The sequence below is a fragment of the Mus pahari genome, chromosome 1 (assembly GCF_900095145.1).
Source record: "Mus pahari chromosome 1, PAHARI_EIJ_v1.1, whole genome shotgun sequence".
NCBI lineage: Eukaryota > Metazoa > Chordata > Mammalia > Rodentia > Muridae > Mus > Mus pahari.
Genome location: NC_034590.1, coordinates 82696305 through 82712477, shown reverse-complemented (window position 1 = coordinate 82712477; position 16173 = coordinate 82696305). Strand labels below are relative to the sequence as shown.

The following is a 16173-nucleotide window of genomic DNA, read 5'->3' as shown; positions in this document are numbered from 1 at the left end:
CCAGACAGCTCTAGGGGATCTGAACTGACTCTGTCCATGCATTCTCAGGGGTCACTTAAGCACAGAGCACCAAGGAAAGATGGCTTCGACCCAGGAGAGGCCAAAGATGAAAGAGAAGCCCTCACCCTTGTCCTGTGACTAAATAGATGGGAGACTGGACCAGACGCCTCTCATTCCTTCAAGATGAAGGGGGATAGACTGTGCTCTTTTAGTTTGAGTACGAGGCACCTTCTGGAACAGATCCAGTCCTGCTCCATCCCTAACGATGGAAGAGATAGAACAGACAGCACAGAGCATGAGGCGGACAGCAGAAGCAGTGAAGAGGAGATATACCCTATCTGGAAAAGGATGAGGAGACTGGGGGCTTGTGAGAAAGAATCAGGTGGGGGAGGGGATTTTCTCTTTTTAAGCCCTGGGAAAGAGTAGGCTATAAGCCAAATCAGAAATGTTCTTTTAAAGAGGAGTCAGATGGCTATAGGGAGGCTGCTGGCAAGCGGTCCCGGCTTTCCCAGACAGGAGAGAAAAAGCAGCAGGGAAGAGATGGTGGCTGTGCAGGAGAGGCCTCCAACAGAGGAAAGGATGCTGCTGAAGAATACTGCCACTAGCTTCTTCCTGACCTTAAAAAAGGGATTGGGGGCAGAGCAGAGGGGGGGAGGTGGGTCATAGACGAGATTTCATGAATCGGAGAAAAACTGGCTATCAATATGCTAATGTGACTAGCAAGAGAAAGGGCAGCCATTTTCAACTAAAGCTGAACCTTGCACAACCCAGGGCAACGAGCTATTAGAACCATGGAAGTGGCTAGGAATTCTCCACTCTCTGATGATGCACAGGGTGCGGCCAATTCACAGGTCCAAAATGTTGCTGGCCTCCAGTTAGCTGGACTCTGGGCATCCCATTAAACTATGCAGAGGCTAAGCAAGATGTCCATGATAGATCTGTCTCAGTCACTGTGAGCCAGCGCTGGGGAGGGAATGGTGAGGGCAGGGCTCAGTAATGGTGTCCTAAGCTTTAGGAAGCTGAGTAGAGAGCAGAAGGAGCCAGGGATTAGAGACTGGGATTAGAGGTTAGAACATAACCTCCCACCCCAAATCCAGGCTTTCACTTGGGAAATAAAGCAACTTTGGGATAACTGGATCACTGATTAAGACAGGGAAAACTCTCCAAGATTTACAGACCTTATAGCTACCAGTGCTGAAGACAGAGCAGAGACAGACCAGAAGAACAGAAGGTGGGGTGGGGTGTATGGAGCAAAACAGCATCTCCTGGACATGACAGGGCCACTGTATTCATAAACTCCAGCAACCGTGAGAGCTAGCTGGTTGACACTGCAAAGTTGAGGAGCTCCTGACAGTGGATGGTTCTAGGGGAAGAGAACTCAGTTTAAGAGTGTGGTTCCTGGCAGGCTTGACCATGTTCCAATGGATGTCCCCACACTTGTGAGTATATAGGCAGCACAAATTGGCCATGGTGGGCGTGCTGGCTAGTTTTATGTCAGTTTAACACAAGCTATAGTCATCTCAGAAAAGGGAACCTCGATTGAGAAAATATCTCCATAAGAAATGGCTGTAGGCAAGCCTGTAAGGCATTTTCTTAATCAGTGATGGGGGCATGGAAAGCCCATTGTGCACAGTGCCATCCATAGGCCGGTGGTCCTGGATTCTATAAGAAAGCAGGCTGAGCAAGGCATGAGGAGCAAGCCAGTAAGCAGCACTCCTTCATGGTCTCTGTATCAACTTGTAGGCTCAGGTTCCTGCCCCGACTGCCTTCAGTGATGGACTAGGATGTGGAAATATAAGCCCACTTTATTCTCCAACTTGCTTTTGGGCAGTGTTAACATCATAGCAATATAACTGTAACTAAGGTTATTTTCTTTTTAAAGGCAAAAAAGAATGAGAATTTGGGAGGGATGGAGATATGGGTGTGGTGTAAAATAAGAAGGTGGGGGGAGAGTGTGGGTGGAGGTTAGTATACATTAAAGAGTTTTACAGCTGTTTTAAGAGCAAAAAGTAAGTCAGGTCATCCACACACACACACACACACACACACACCTCCTACTGCCCAGAAAGGCATTAGGAAGAGAACTGTGGGGCAGCAGACACACCACCCTGACTCTGTGACATCTTACCCTCCCCACTGCCAACCACTATCTTCTAGCTGGTACTTGGGAGGTAAATCCCCAGAGCTTTCGTGGTGCGGAGGAACAGCTCTACTCCTGAGTGACAGACCTCTCCCTCATCACATTCTGAGATGATAAATAGCCACAGATTATTTGTACCCATTCATTCATATCTTCCTGGTCTCAAGACACAGGGGCTTCCTCCTGAATAAGGACATAAGAAATGAAAACTAAAGAACCCTCCCTAAGAGGGTTGCCTAAAAGATTAATTAATGTCACTTCCAGGAGACATCTTTAAACACCTGGTCTCAGACAGATAAAGGGGAGAAACTCAGAGTAGCCATTCCTTTGAGGGCTGGTTTAGAAATAGGGAACCTAGGCCGTTCTCCTGAGGAGAACCAGTGCCCCAAGGGAGGCACATTGTAAATGGAAAAATCTTGCACATTTTTTTCTGGTCTTCCCAGGGATGAGGGAGAAGACAGAGTCAATCCAATGTGGTTCTTTTAACTACATGCCAGCCACGCCCACCCACTGAGGACCAAAGATGCCGAATACAATATAAGCAGTCAAAGCTGACGCTGGGGCAAAGGTGCGTGTGTCTCCTGGATACAGCAGATGTAGAATTTTACTTTATAGCCTTAGTGCAAAAAACAAGCCATGCTTTTTGCTTTTTTAATGTAAAAAGTTTGTACCATTTCTATTAAGTATACATATTCCTAACAGTTGTGCACGTTTGTATGTGCTCACACATGTGAGTGTGTGTAAAGAAACTATTACTTTCCTCTTACCTTCCCTGGGAAGTAGACGGGTAACCTTTCTTGCTTCCCCAGTGAAAAAGCACTTAGAGAAGTAACCTGAGGCTGGCCACGTCAGACCAACTCTGCTGGGCAATGCTTTGGAATATTCTCTTGGTAAGAGAATAAGGGAATCTGCTTGAAAAGATGAGAGAGAGAGAGAGAGAGAGAGAGAGAGAATATGAATATGAATGAATATATGTATAAAGTGCCACTGAGGCTTATGGAAAGATGCCCTTAGAGAAAATATATCCATGTCTATAATGCAGAGAGGCAATGAGCAACTAGCAAACTGACAAGAAACAGGAGCTCAAAGAGCTGACTATCCACATGTGCATGAACACAGAGCTAGAGCCACAGACACTTCCTATGCGCACTGGGTTACCAGCAACAATCTATCCACAGGCTGGTCAGGAAGCTTGTGACAGTGACATTCTGGGGAGCAGAGACACCAAGCCTGATGAGCCTTCTGCTTGCTCGGTTGATGACAAGTTTCTTCCAGCCACAGGATTCTGTATCCTTTGCAACTTGCAGTGCAGTACTCATGCCAATTTTTAAATTTGCTATTAAATTTCAGTGGTTCAAATGTGAACTCATCTCTGTAAAAAATTTGGTTGACCATATAAAATGTAACTGCACACACAAGACTATAACATTGTAAGCTTAGACTTGTTTCAGTATTACCTACTTATTGCAAAAAGAGCCATCTTTTCTTCTTCATTAAATAATGAATTATCACATTAGTACAATACAATTTTACATTTTTAAATATACTATATATGTTAAGGGTAAGGGGTGATGTTTTCCTCCTTTGTAACACCTGTTTCAAGAGTTTAATGAATTAGGATATTAGTTTTAACCTTGGGGGCTGGGAGAAGGTACAAATTTATCTCATTAGGATAGTTCAACCAAGTATGTCTTAAGGCTATAGTTTAACATTTGGTTTTAAAAAGAAAGAAAGATTTCATTTAAAAAATAATTTAGTGAATTACATTCTTCCATAACTTTCCATCCTAATTAGTTACAAAGATAAGTCTAAAGAATCTTAGTTTTCCTGTACTAATTTACATTTATATTTAAAGATTAATTTTACTTGTATCTTAAAACAAGAATTTTATGTTGGAAAAACACAAAAAGAACTAAATACACTTGTATAAAGGCAGTCAATGCCCCGTGGCCAATCCTCTGACTCAGTATTTTCTACCACAACCGGAAACAGGTCTGCAGAGAGGCTTAGCTTAGGCTGGTAAGATTCACCTTCCCCAAGGAATTGTGGGTTGCAGATCTGAGGAATACACAAAAAACTGCATCACAACTTCACAGCTACAATGATAGCATGAACACATGGGGAAAAAAAAAAGTTCACTCGAACAGGGTTAGAAAGGTCAGGGTGGGGCCCGGGGGGCCAGGGTAGCACCCTGTGCGGTGAGGTTTACAGTCAGTCGTTCGATAATGGAGAGTGTGTGTGTGCACATATGTGTGTGTATATACAGATATCTCTCTATATAAATAACCAGGTTCAGTCCTTCACGAGCCTGTAGATATGGTGCTGTGCTCCGTGTTCACTATTCGAGACTTCAAATACACAGGCCATGCAGAGCAGAGTTTCTTGTGTATCCCTGTTTGTTACCACCTGTTTAAAAAAGAGAAAAAAAGAGGTATATGTACCATTACCCCACATAAATGACATGGTCAGGCCACATTCAGAAGGTTACAAGTCTCACTGGAACCCCATAAACCCCTCCTGCTGCTGCTCTCTGCTGACACAGGCTGTACCTCTCACACGGGTTAGGAAATACCCATCCATTGCCCCCGTGGGTTTCTCTCCCTCATGACTATGACCTTAGCCTCTTTCAGATCAGACTTCCGGCTCTCCTCCTCATGCTGGCCGCAGGCCCCCATGCTACCTCAGGAGGACTATTCTGAAGGACAATCTGATCAAATGTACCTCACAACGCTTCAGTGGTTCTCTGTGACTTTCATGTTCAAAAAACGTTTTGGGCTTGAGTGCCTTATCTAGCTTGTCAAGGGCCTAATTTCCCCTCTGTAATGGTCTGTTTCACCCACCTAAGTTCCTCTTGCCTCCAAGCGATCAAGCTCAGGGCCCCTGACTGAAAAGAATAAAGGCCCACTTCTGATTTTCTCCATGGAGTTCTATGATTCACACAGGCTGATCTTTTTCAGTATCCAGCTCCTCCAGTAAATTGGAAGAACTGAGACCATGTCTTTTGGTTAGCCAGTTCAGGCATGGTGCGCCATGCTCAATCATCTGCTGAGTGCACAGACCTTATGACGACCACCAATGCTGTGTCCCCACTATGTATGGACTGCAGTATGTGATACTTGGCACAGACCTCACAACTCTGTGACTGGTTGCTATTGTTCCCCAGGGCAAAGAGGAGACTGAGACGCCATCTGCTCGAGACTCATCAGCTCCAATCCGCTACCTCACCTAAGGTCTTCCCTGCCTCTGAGCCAGGCCGTGTCACCTCAGCACTATGCCCATCTCTGGGAGACATTGGTAGTAATTTTATTTTCCATTCATTACGGGATGAATGCCTGTCTCCCTCATCTGACCTTGGGAGGGCTGCCCCACTCAGCCAGTCCATCGAAGTATTCCTTGCACCTGATACCCATGTATGCACTCAGGAAAAAGTCTTACTTGCTTGGTAAATATGAAAAACGTCTGCTTAGCCTTCAACAAACATACCTTCTTTACCATTCCTGAGAATCCCACATCACCTATCTCGAGACTCCAATGGTGTCTTGTTGAGAAATATCAACAATTTCAATGCCTGTGTATCATAACCTGCTCATTTTCTTCTTTGACTCAAAGAAGTTACCATGGCACACTATGATCATAAAATCACTTCCTGGCAGCCAATGCTATAGCCATGGTGTAACTGAGGGAATGTAAAGATTCTCACTGGCCAGCTTGGAGGTGAAGAATACAGATCTAAATGATCCATGTACCAATGGAGACTTTCAAGCTTCGGCTCAAGCTTTCGGATTTCATGACTCAATTTGTGTCGATCACCATGACCATGAGTTACAGGGATTCCTTAACCACAAAAGTGACACTGCGGCTCATGGTACGACTTTGACAGTAGCATTTACAAAGGGTCTTTGTATCTAGCATAAGGCTTGTGAGTTTTCAGACACATCCATTTTCTTGTAAATCCATTCTGTTTGTCTGTCTGTCTGTCTGTCTGTCTGTCTGTCTGTCTGTCTGTCTGGACTGAAGATTTAAAAACCCAGGGCCTCATGTGGGTAGTCCAAGTTCTCTACCACTGTGTATCCCTGGGCTTCTTCTCATTTTGCTTTAAAATATTTTATTTGATTTTACCATCTATGTGTATTTGCCTACGTGTGTGTGTATGTGTAACATATAACTGGCACCCTTAGCGGCCAGAAGAAAGTTGTTAGAGTCCTTAGAACTGGAGTTTCAGGTGGCTGTAAGACATTGCTTAGGAAGTGCTCTTTACTGTCAAGCCAGCTCTCTAGCCCCATCTTTTCATTATTTATTTGAAGACACTGAATGCCTTGGCTGGCCTTGAACAGTCTTTAGCCTAGGCAGACACTGAAATGTGCAACCCTCCTACCCTGGCTTCCTGGGCAGATGAGATTACAGGCCTATACCACTAGGCCCAAGAAGCCAGTAGGCACACTTGGCTAATGACTCCCCTTTGTCCTTCCCAGCTCTGCTTGGGGCTCTCACTGCCTCTATGTGTTCAGTTCAATCCCAATGCAACAGGACGCAACCAGAAAGCATAGCCTATGAGCCATCGAGAACTTAAATGGCCCTAATGACCAACTTTTACTTAGCAAAGTGGTGGCTAGCAGCTGCTAACAAGAACTAGAAAGTACAATTTCTCTTGCCCATCAATTGGATGTTTTCACTTTTGGAATTTTGAAGTCTGCAATTTTCTAAGGTAATGATATTATTTCTAACAAACCTTTCTTGGAAATTATTAATTGCTTATATCAAAATATTTTGTTTAACTGCTTAATGACACTTTGCTGTTGTTTTGAGAAAGGTTTCTTATAGCCTAGCTTGGCCTTGAACTCCTGATCCTTCTGCCTCCATTTGCCAAATGCAGGGATTATATAGTGTGTGTGTGTGTGTGTGTGTGTGTGTGTGTGTGTGTTCCATTATGAATGGCTTTAATGACACATTTTAACCAAACCCAGTAAGGTCCAGGACAGTGGAAGTCGTATGACCCACAGGCATGTTGCTGACAGGTACCTGGGCACTCTGAGAATTAGGGGCCTGGTTCTGACATCTCAGGGCCACATTCAATTCATCTAGACTCCCTGAGGCAGAGTCCAGACTTGGTGCTATCATAATTCTCAACCTGCAGTCACAGACAGAGCTGGAGTTGAAATTCCTGCTAAGAGAGATGGGTGGCTACCACCTAAGAATTCAAGTCACTGACATAGTTTAAAATCTAGAAAAGAATCCCAAGTGCCAAGGCCTACACTGGTGCGCGCGCGTGTGTGTGTGTGTGTGTGTGTGTGTGTGCATGTGTGTGCTTAGGCCAGAGTTTGATCTTGCATGTGCTTCTTACTCTTCTATCTTATTTAATATTTTTTTTCTTGCAGATGTAATCTCTGCCTAAATACCGAGCACACTGACTAGGCTAGGCTGGCCAGTAGCCTCCAGGGAATGAGCTACCCGTCCCCACCTCCCCACTGCTGGGCACTAGAGGCAGTGCCATGAGGCCTGGCCTTTTGTGGGGCAGAGAAACAGAACTCAGCCCTCATGCTTGTATAGCAAGGTCCTTACTGACTGAACCAAACTCCCTAGTTCCCACACACTTGGGCTGCAGCAGAGTACAGTTCTAAGACACTTACCTGCTCCCTGCCGCTGCACACTCTGCAAACTGCCCATCTTCCACCAAAAGGACACTGGTGACTATTAAGGATGGGAGTTTCCCCCAGACTTCCAGGCTCTCAGCTTTAGGAGCACACAGGCACAGCTGAGACTCCACTAAGACTCTCTCTCTAGAGAAAGTCAAACTTGTATGCAAAATCTATCCTTGAATGCTGATCCTAGATCTGAGCTCTGAGATGCCAGTCCCTGATAGCAGTGACCCCAAATTCTGGCTATGCCATGACTACTTAGGTTGCTAGGATTGCAGGGCAAGCCACCTGAGCCACCTCATCTGCCTGTCTGAAGAGAGGGTTTCACTATGTAGTCCAGCCTACCTGCCCGCAGTCTCCTGATCGCCCTGCCTCAGCCTCCTAAATACAGGGATTGCAGGCATGTACTCCCACATAAGACTTAAGACTGATTTGAGTCAATCTTCCTTCCTTTCTTAAGTGGAAAGGGATAGGTGGAAAGGAGCCTTTCAAACCAAACCAAAACAGTATATACCTGATTGAGAACCAACATACCAGGTAAGGGATTCTCTGGATAAGCACTCAGGCTCTCCATTCTAGCAACGGAGAAATGTGGCCGCCTTCAGAGGCTGCAGGACCACAGGGGCACCCTTGCCAGCCCCTCGGGAGAACTGCGCTCACTGAGGTTTACTTTGGCATCCCGACCTTCAAGTTTACTCAAGAATTATTTTCTTTTCTTTTCTTTTCTTTTCTTTTTTTTTTTTTTTTTGTGTTTTTTTCGAGACAGGGTTTCTCTGTATAGCCCTGGCTGTCCTGGAACTCACTCTGTAGACCAGGCTGGCCTCGAACTCAGAAATCCGCCTGCCTCCACCTCCCGAGTGCTGGGATTAAAGGCGTGCGCCACCACGCCCGGCTGAATTATTTTCTTTTTTAAAAAGCCTTATAAAACCCATTACTGACTATTCTTTTTTTTTTTTTTTAAAGATTTATTTATTTATTTATTTATTATATGTAGGTACACTGTAGCTGTCTTCAGATCTTTCTAAGATGGTTATGAGCCACCATGTGGTTGCTGGGATTTGAACTCCAGACCTTCGGAAGAGCAGTCAGGTGCTCTTACCCACTGAGCCATCTCACCAGCCCCCATTACTGACTATTCTATGAACATATTTTGAGGACAAAAACCTCTGACTCTGGCAACTGATAAGGAATCATGGTATCAGAACTTGCTGAGTACCAGATACCCAAGTCTCCTTGCTGTAAACATGGCTTCCTCCCCACCCACCTTTGCACTGTCCCTACGAAGCCTCAGCACAGGCTCTAAGTACAACACCAACCGGAGAGAGACAAACATTACCAATAATATGGTGAAGTTTTCCAAAACACTGTTCATCATATATTTCTCTGGTAGGTGTTTGAGCTTGTGGATGAAGTTGATCATATATTCACACATCGGTGAGCGGTTTATTCGGTACACGAATCGACCATTCTCGAACCTCGCATACTCCGTCTGTGAGGAAAAAGAGGGTTGAGCATCTTTATATTTCCAAACAGAGAATGGCTGCTTTTTGAAAGCATGAGCATTTTCAACATGAATCATCTATTGATAAGCTCTGTCATTTATGCCAATTATCAAATCAAAAACAAACCCTGCCTCTAAATCTACAACCAGGCACAGAATCTATTATTTTTCCGCAAGTTTAAACAATGTTGTAAAGGGTGATCTTTAAAGCATTTGACAAATCCTTCTAGTAAACGTGCATGTGTGTGTGTGTGTGTGTGTGTGTGTGTGTGTGTGTTGAACCAGAAGGGGGTGTTGAGCGCGGTGAGTGGAGGCAACAAAGTGACCACTACACCTCAATACACAGAGAACTCAAAACCTTAAGGGAGGAAGCTGGGCATGGTGGCTCATGCCTTTAATCCCAGCACTTGGGAGGCAGAGGCAGGCGGATTTCTGAGTTCCAGGACAGCCAGGGCTACACAGAGAAACCCTGTGTCGAAAAACCAAAAACAAAAACAAAAACAAAAAACCTTAAGGGAGGAACCACTGTGGTTAAACTGGAGGATCTGCTATGTTGGATTGTGAAGACAGGCCTTCTTTCGAGACAGATCTCTCTATGTAGCCCTCGACAGCCTAGCTAGCTACTTAGACTAGACTGACCTTGACTTACTGGGAATTAAAGACCCGCACCACCGTGCACAGCTCTGTAGCGAGGCCTTTGGTATAGATCTTTAAATCAGGCTCCCAAACCCAAAGCCTATCTATTCTAGAAACTAGAATCTAGAAATATGAATCTAACATAAATCATAAAATATTCAGAATTCAACAAGGAGCAAACAGATATGATAAAAACCACAAAATTCTATCAAAACCTAAGACAGACATGCAAATAAATGCATATTAATAACATATCATTTTAAATAGAATTATAGTGTTCACGCCATCTATTTTTCTTTACATTAAATAAAGTGTACATCGTTTGGAAATAGAAAGGCTGGCCCCTAGCTTAGCAAAGACAAAAAAGAATAGTAAGAACAACTTGTTGCACCTGACCCCAGAACCTACTTATAAAATCAGAGCCCAGAAGCTCCAAGGATAAATGGGAATGTTACAGAGAAAAGACTCAGCGGAAAAACTACTTAACACGGATATCCATTTGCACTTGTACTTTGTACATAGTGCATGTGTGTCACTGCATGTGTGTGGAGGTCAGGAGTTGGTTCTTTCTCTCCTTCCCACCATGTGGGCACCAGGAATTGAACTCAGAATCTTAGGCTTAGCAGCAAGCACCTTACCCGCTGAGCCATCCTGTTAGCTGATCATCATGACTCCCCCCCAACCCTCTTTTAATCCTAATTTTGTACTCCTGCTAGTTTGTCAGGACAGCCACACCCCACAGTCCAATTTAAATTATCCTTAGTGCTCAGGATTCCCAACTGATATTTCCTGTCTCTCAAGTCTACTCTTGTATCTCTAATTATCCCCTATTTGTCCCTTAGAAAGGTACTGTCTGGTTACTGCTGCTGGCAGGCATAAAGAGTGTGACCTCTGGCTCTCCCTCCTCTTTAAGCTTTAATATGCAGTTACTAAATTCTATTTAAAACCTCTTACTGGAGTCCCTCGGAAGCCATTTCAGGAGAGCGCATGACCCCTGTTAAATTCACCATCAACTCAACCCACCCGTAGCCTTCCTGCCATTTTAATATCAGTCTTGCATGGCTGTGCTCAGGGGGCTCCAATGCAGCCTGAACCCCCATAGCTCTGCCTAAGCTCTTAAACCCTCCCTCCTCTCCTGGCATCCTCTAGGCTTGGCTGGGAAGGTGGAGTCTTGCCACAGACAAGTCAGGCTCCTGGATGGAGAGTCCAGACCTGCCGCAAATAAAACCTCAATCTTCAGGTGGTGGCAGTGAGGCAGAAGACACTGGAAAATCAGGCAGGTGACCGGACTGCCACCTTCAAAAGCAACTAACCCTGATAAAACAATCAGGTTTATAAGACTTTGCAAGCTGAGTATGGGTATGTCCTAACACAGGATGGAGTGTCTTGCTTTTCTGTGTTTGTTTTGAGACAGGACTCTAGTGAGTAGCTCAGGCTGGCCTAGATCGCAGGAGGCTCATGCCTCACCCTCCCAAGTGCTGGGATTACAGGCACAGACCAACACTCATTACTGAAATTTAAACTAGAAACAGTTAAAATGAAAACAGTAAAAACAAAACAAAAAACCCCCAAAACCCACCAAAGTGGGGAAAAAAATACCCTACTTAACCTCCCCACCCCCCACCCCCACCCCCAGCCTGCAAAAGCAACAGTATCAAACACAAGGTGTCAGGTTTCAGAAGGCAGGGTGGGGGTGGGGTGGGGTAACTGCTACCTGCATCATTACCCACAATGCCTGTGGCTAGGACCTGGAGAAGCATCCTGGTCCTAGGGGGCTCTCACCAGAGGCCAGTACTGGCCAGCAGAGCATCCAGCTTCATCTTGGCTGCTGCCCAAGCACTACCTTTACCTTTAAGATGCAACCAGGAAAAGGTATACATGGGAGAGAAAGGCCTGCAAAGGCCCTTGCCAACTGCAGAGCCACAGGCTACCCAGAGGACTGTCTCACTAGGCCAACTTACCTCTACTTTTTCTACTACTTGTTTCCCAAAGGAACACACTTTGGTGGAACAGGTAACCGTCATGTTTTCAGAACTCTCATACTGACTGCTCACACCATAAAAGGCCCCGGCATCGTCTTGGATATTGCAGTTTAAGTCCGCCTGTTGGAAGGAAGTAGGGGCAGGTTATTCTCTCATCCTAGGGTCACTGTGACAAAGAGCCAGGTTGGTAAGCCATCGAGCAGCTGGATGACATTGAACTCCGGTCTCCACCTCCAGATACCCAGCCAGGTCCTCATGCATGCTAGACAAGCACTGTACCAACTGAGCCCTGCAGTGGTTGGTACACAACTGTGAAGTCTTCCCTGAGAAGGCATGCTACCAGGATGCACTCAGCCTGACTTGCTTGCATTCAGTACTGGAACAGGACTGTACTCTTGTAATGAAAATTCTAAAGTTTCTAAAATGTACAGAAAGGAGGGCATGAAATGACTGTGCACTCTGCCAATCTTGTGAGAGACTCAAAAACAAAACAGAAACAAACAAACAACAACAAAAACACAAGTCCCTGCAGCTGATGGTCACTGCTACAAAGATGATTACCACACCCAGGGCAGAAAGGCTTTCTACTAATGACTATCCTACAAAGATGCTACATCACAGCTACTCATGTAACACAGTCTTATGAATGGCCTACGATGTGAGACAGCACCTGGCTACCAGCGAATGTGAGAGACAGCACAGCGGAAAAGCTATGCTGCTAAAGAGCAAGTGTCACAGCAAGGGATGATGGGAGGTCTTAGACGCACAGTGAACTTCCCAACTCAGGTGCTCATGCAGAACAGGAGATGAGGAGGTACCCAGACATGGGCTCAGGCTGTGGAGGGCTAAATAAAAAGGGAAAGTTGTATTTTGAAGCCAGTGGGAGGCCCTAGAAAATTCTGGTGCCAGGAATCAAGATTAAAGCAGGGCACAGTGTCTGTGGGGCACGGTGCCACTGTAGAAGGTCATGGCCATGGGTGTATGCCACTGCTGTGGTCAGACTGTGGTGGACGTGCAAGCCCCACAGCAAGTGTTAGGATGGGAAGCTCTGGGGATGTGATTACGAGTCTGTCCTTGTACATGAATGGACAATCGCAGAAAAGAACCACGCCCTCCACAACAAGAGGCCTTCCCAGATACTGGTATCTGGACCATGGACCTTCCAGTCTACAGAATTCAAGTGATAAATCTGGTCCTGTCTATCCAGAGTTCCCAGCACTGTATAAGAACAGCACCAGAGGAGCAGGTGTCAACCAGTTGTTGCTCTGTAACAACTCAATAAGACATACATGCCTGGGCAGGAAAGGAGGTTTCCAAATTATTTTTCCTTAGTTTCTGCTTCAGAAAGTACTACCTTTAAAGAGGAATAACTGTAAACATACCTAGGAGACAGAGGCAGGAGGATCACCATAAGTTCAAGGCCAGCCTGCACCACATAGTAAGTTGCAAACTAACCAACGCTATACAGTGAGATCAAGTTGGAGGTGTGGAAGAAAAGACAGCAACAACAAAAGGGGGTATGCTCAAAGGGACTATAAAATAATGATGTGATGTGGTATTCTACATCAAACAACCTAGTGTTTGTGTTACTCTGGAAGGCACAGTGACTGAAACAAGCAGGTGTTTTGGAATAAGGAGTAGAGGAAATTCGGGAGATGAAGACTGGCTGGGGGGATGGGAGGCTGATGGGACAGTAACTACTAAAAATACCTGTGATAACTTGTCAGTGTACATCATATTCTGAAAATATCAACAGTAATGGTCTGACACCAGCAAAGCTGATGACAGAGTTCAGGGTTCACACTTCCATCCCTGTGAGCTGAAGGCAAAGTTGCTGCCCCTGGTGGCTACAAATCTAGATCCCATAACAAGAATGAGTTGGGTGTTCTATTTCTTTACTCCCAGTGGTCACTGGTACTCTATTTTAGTCAAACTCTAAAGAGAGAGGGAGAGGACAGAAGTGGCTGAGCCTGCCATTGTGACTAAGCAGCTGCCATTCACTTACAGGTCTGTTGAAGGAGACCAATGGATAAGACTGTACTTGGGGTACTGTCTTAGTCAAGGTTTCTATTCCTGCACAAACATCATGACCAAGAAGCAAGTTGGGGAGGAAAGGGTTTATTCGGCTTACATTTCCANACTGCTGTTGATCACCAAAGGATGCAGGACTGGAACTCAAGCAGGTCAGAAAGCAGAAGCAGCAGAGGCCATGGAGGGATGTTCTTTACTGGCTTGCTTCCCCTGGCTTGCTCAGCCTGCTTTCTTATAGAACCCAAGACTACCAGCCCAGAGATGGTCCCACCCACAAGGGGCCTCTCCCCCTTGATCACTAATTGAGAAAAAGCCCCACAGCTGGATCTCATGGGGGTATTTCCCCAACTAAAGCTCCTTTCTCTGTGATAACTCCAGCTATGTCAAGTTGACACAAAACTAGCCAGTACAGGTACCACTTGTTCAACTTAGAGCTACAATGTAGCAAGCTCAGACAGTTCCAAACTGTTACAAACTTAACTCCGGGTAAGAACCTGTAATGCATTTGTGGGTTTTCCTGAAGGCTAATAACACGGGTTATGCATGCTAATTTAAAGCATATATGTGCTGTGTATATAAAATAAGCCTCCAATTTATCATTTCCTTTATTAGGAATTAGGCAAACAAACTGGAGGGAGGGTATTAGTAGGATTACTTAGAATGGCCTGCACATGGAAATAAAGACTTTTTTTATAAAAACAAAACAAAACAAAAAAAAACAAGAAAACCCCAATGTTTTCTGCCATTGTCAATTCCCCACAGACAAGCAACCCTCTTAGCTTAAGCCTGCACCAGATCACGCTCATTTGTACGTGGCTCTGCATCACTGCTGTGTCTTAGGACTTCAGATAACACTGGAGCTTTCATAGGGAGTGGGTCATCTACCATACATACACTGATCCTCAGAAATGAAATTATTGGTCAGCTGTGGTGGCACAGCCATGCAATCCCAGCATGGGGGGGAAGACTGAAGCAAGTCTGAGGCCGGCTTGGTCTACAGTCAATTCAAGGCCAGCCAGAGATACATAATGAGATATATAGTATCCCCTAAGGGGAAAGAAAAATAGTTACTGAAGGCCTAGAGGAGCTGGGTGGTGGTGGCACAAGCCTTTAATCTCAGCATTCTGGGAGGCAGGGGCAGGTGGAGCTCTGGGTGTTGGGAGGCCAATGTGGTCTATAGAAAGCTCCAGGGCAGCTAGGGCTACACAGAGAAACACTGTCTGGAAAACCCAAAAGGGGTCTGGAGAGATGGCTCAGCAGTTAAAGGCTAAAAGCACCAGCTGCTTTTCCAGAGGCCTTGGGCTTACAACTGAACTGTCTGCAGTTCTAGTTCCAAAGGATCTGATGGCCTATTCTTGGTTCCTCGAGCACCAGGTAGTCATGTGATACATAGATAAATACCACAAGAGTGGACACCGGCAAAACACCCAGACACAATCAATCAATCAATCTAAATTTGAAAAATAAAGAAACCTTAAAGGTGTTGGGATTTAAGTTCGGTTGGTAGAGTGCTCACCTAGTATGCACAGGACAGGATGCTGGTTCAATCCCCAGCACCTCAGAAACTGAACATCATGAGGTGGAGACAGAAGAATCAAAGTTCAAGGTCATCCTCTGTTCAATGGTGCCTCTGAGGCCAGTCTGAGATGTATGTGATGCCATCTCAAACAAAACCAAACACACTTCAAGAAGTGGCCCACAGAATGTTTCCCCCTGGTGCTTTGCTCTTCTGTCATTTTATCTGTGACATTCAGCCATGGGATTTTGCATGGTTCATTCATGTTGCTTCAGCAACATACCAAGAGAACCTCAAATTGGATTTGTAATTTTGGAGTTTAGATTTTCAAAGGTTTGCCCAGTGAGTGGCAAAACCACCTAATCGCAGGGGACATCAGAACTGTGCTTTACAAAAACTATCTTTGCACATGAAAAATAATTCCGCAGTCACAAGCTATATCACGGATGTTCTTTAGAATATTCTAGAAGGTCCTGATGGCATTAGAACAATTCTAGAAAGAAATATATGTCAGCTAACTCCTCAAGAGCAAAGTAACATAAGAAAGAAGGGAAGCAACAAAGCGGACGTCTGTAAGGAGTGAGGCTCACAGAAACCCACTACTTACCCTAACAAATTCAAGGATGACCTTGAACTTCTGACTCGTGGTTGACTTCCCCACAACCAAAGACTAAAAACACCCAATTCATGGAATTCTGAAGGCAAGAAAATAAGGGAGAAAAAAAATAGGC

At 45.0% G+C, this 16173-nt stretch overlaps 1 protein-coding gene across 7 annotated transcripts in view; it reads right to left on the bottom strand.

Moving 5' to 3' along the window:
• Window positions 1-1529: 1529 nt before the first annotated feature.
• Tead1 (TEA domain transcription factor 1) overlaps window positions 1530-16173 on the bottom strand; it is a 220906-nt gene continuing 206262 nt past the window's right edge. For all 7 annotated transcript variants that reach the window (XM_021198957.2, XM_021198971.2, XM_029538170.1 and 4 more), the window contains 3 exons: window positions 11875-12015; window positions 9113-9265; window positions 1530-4546 (listed from right to left, as the gene is read on the bottom strand). In XM_021198957.2, the coding sequence (XP_021054616.1) occupies window positions 4433-4546; window positions 9113-9265; window positions 11875-12015 (408 nt within the window). In that variant the 3' untranslated portion in view covers window positions 1530-4432. The remainder of the gene's footprint in view (window positions 4547-9112; window positions 9266-11874; window positions 12016-16173) is intronic.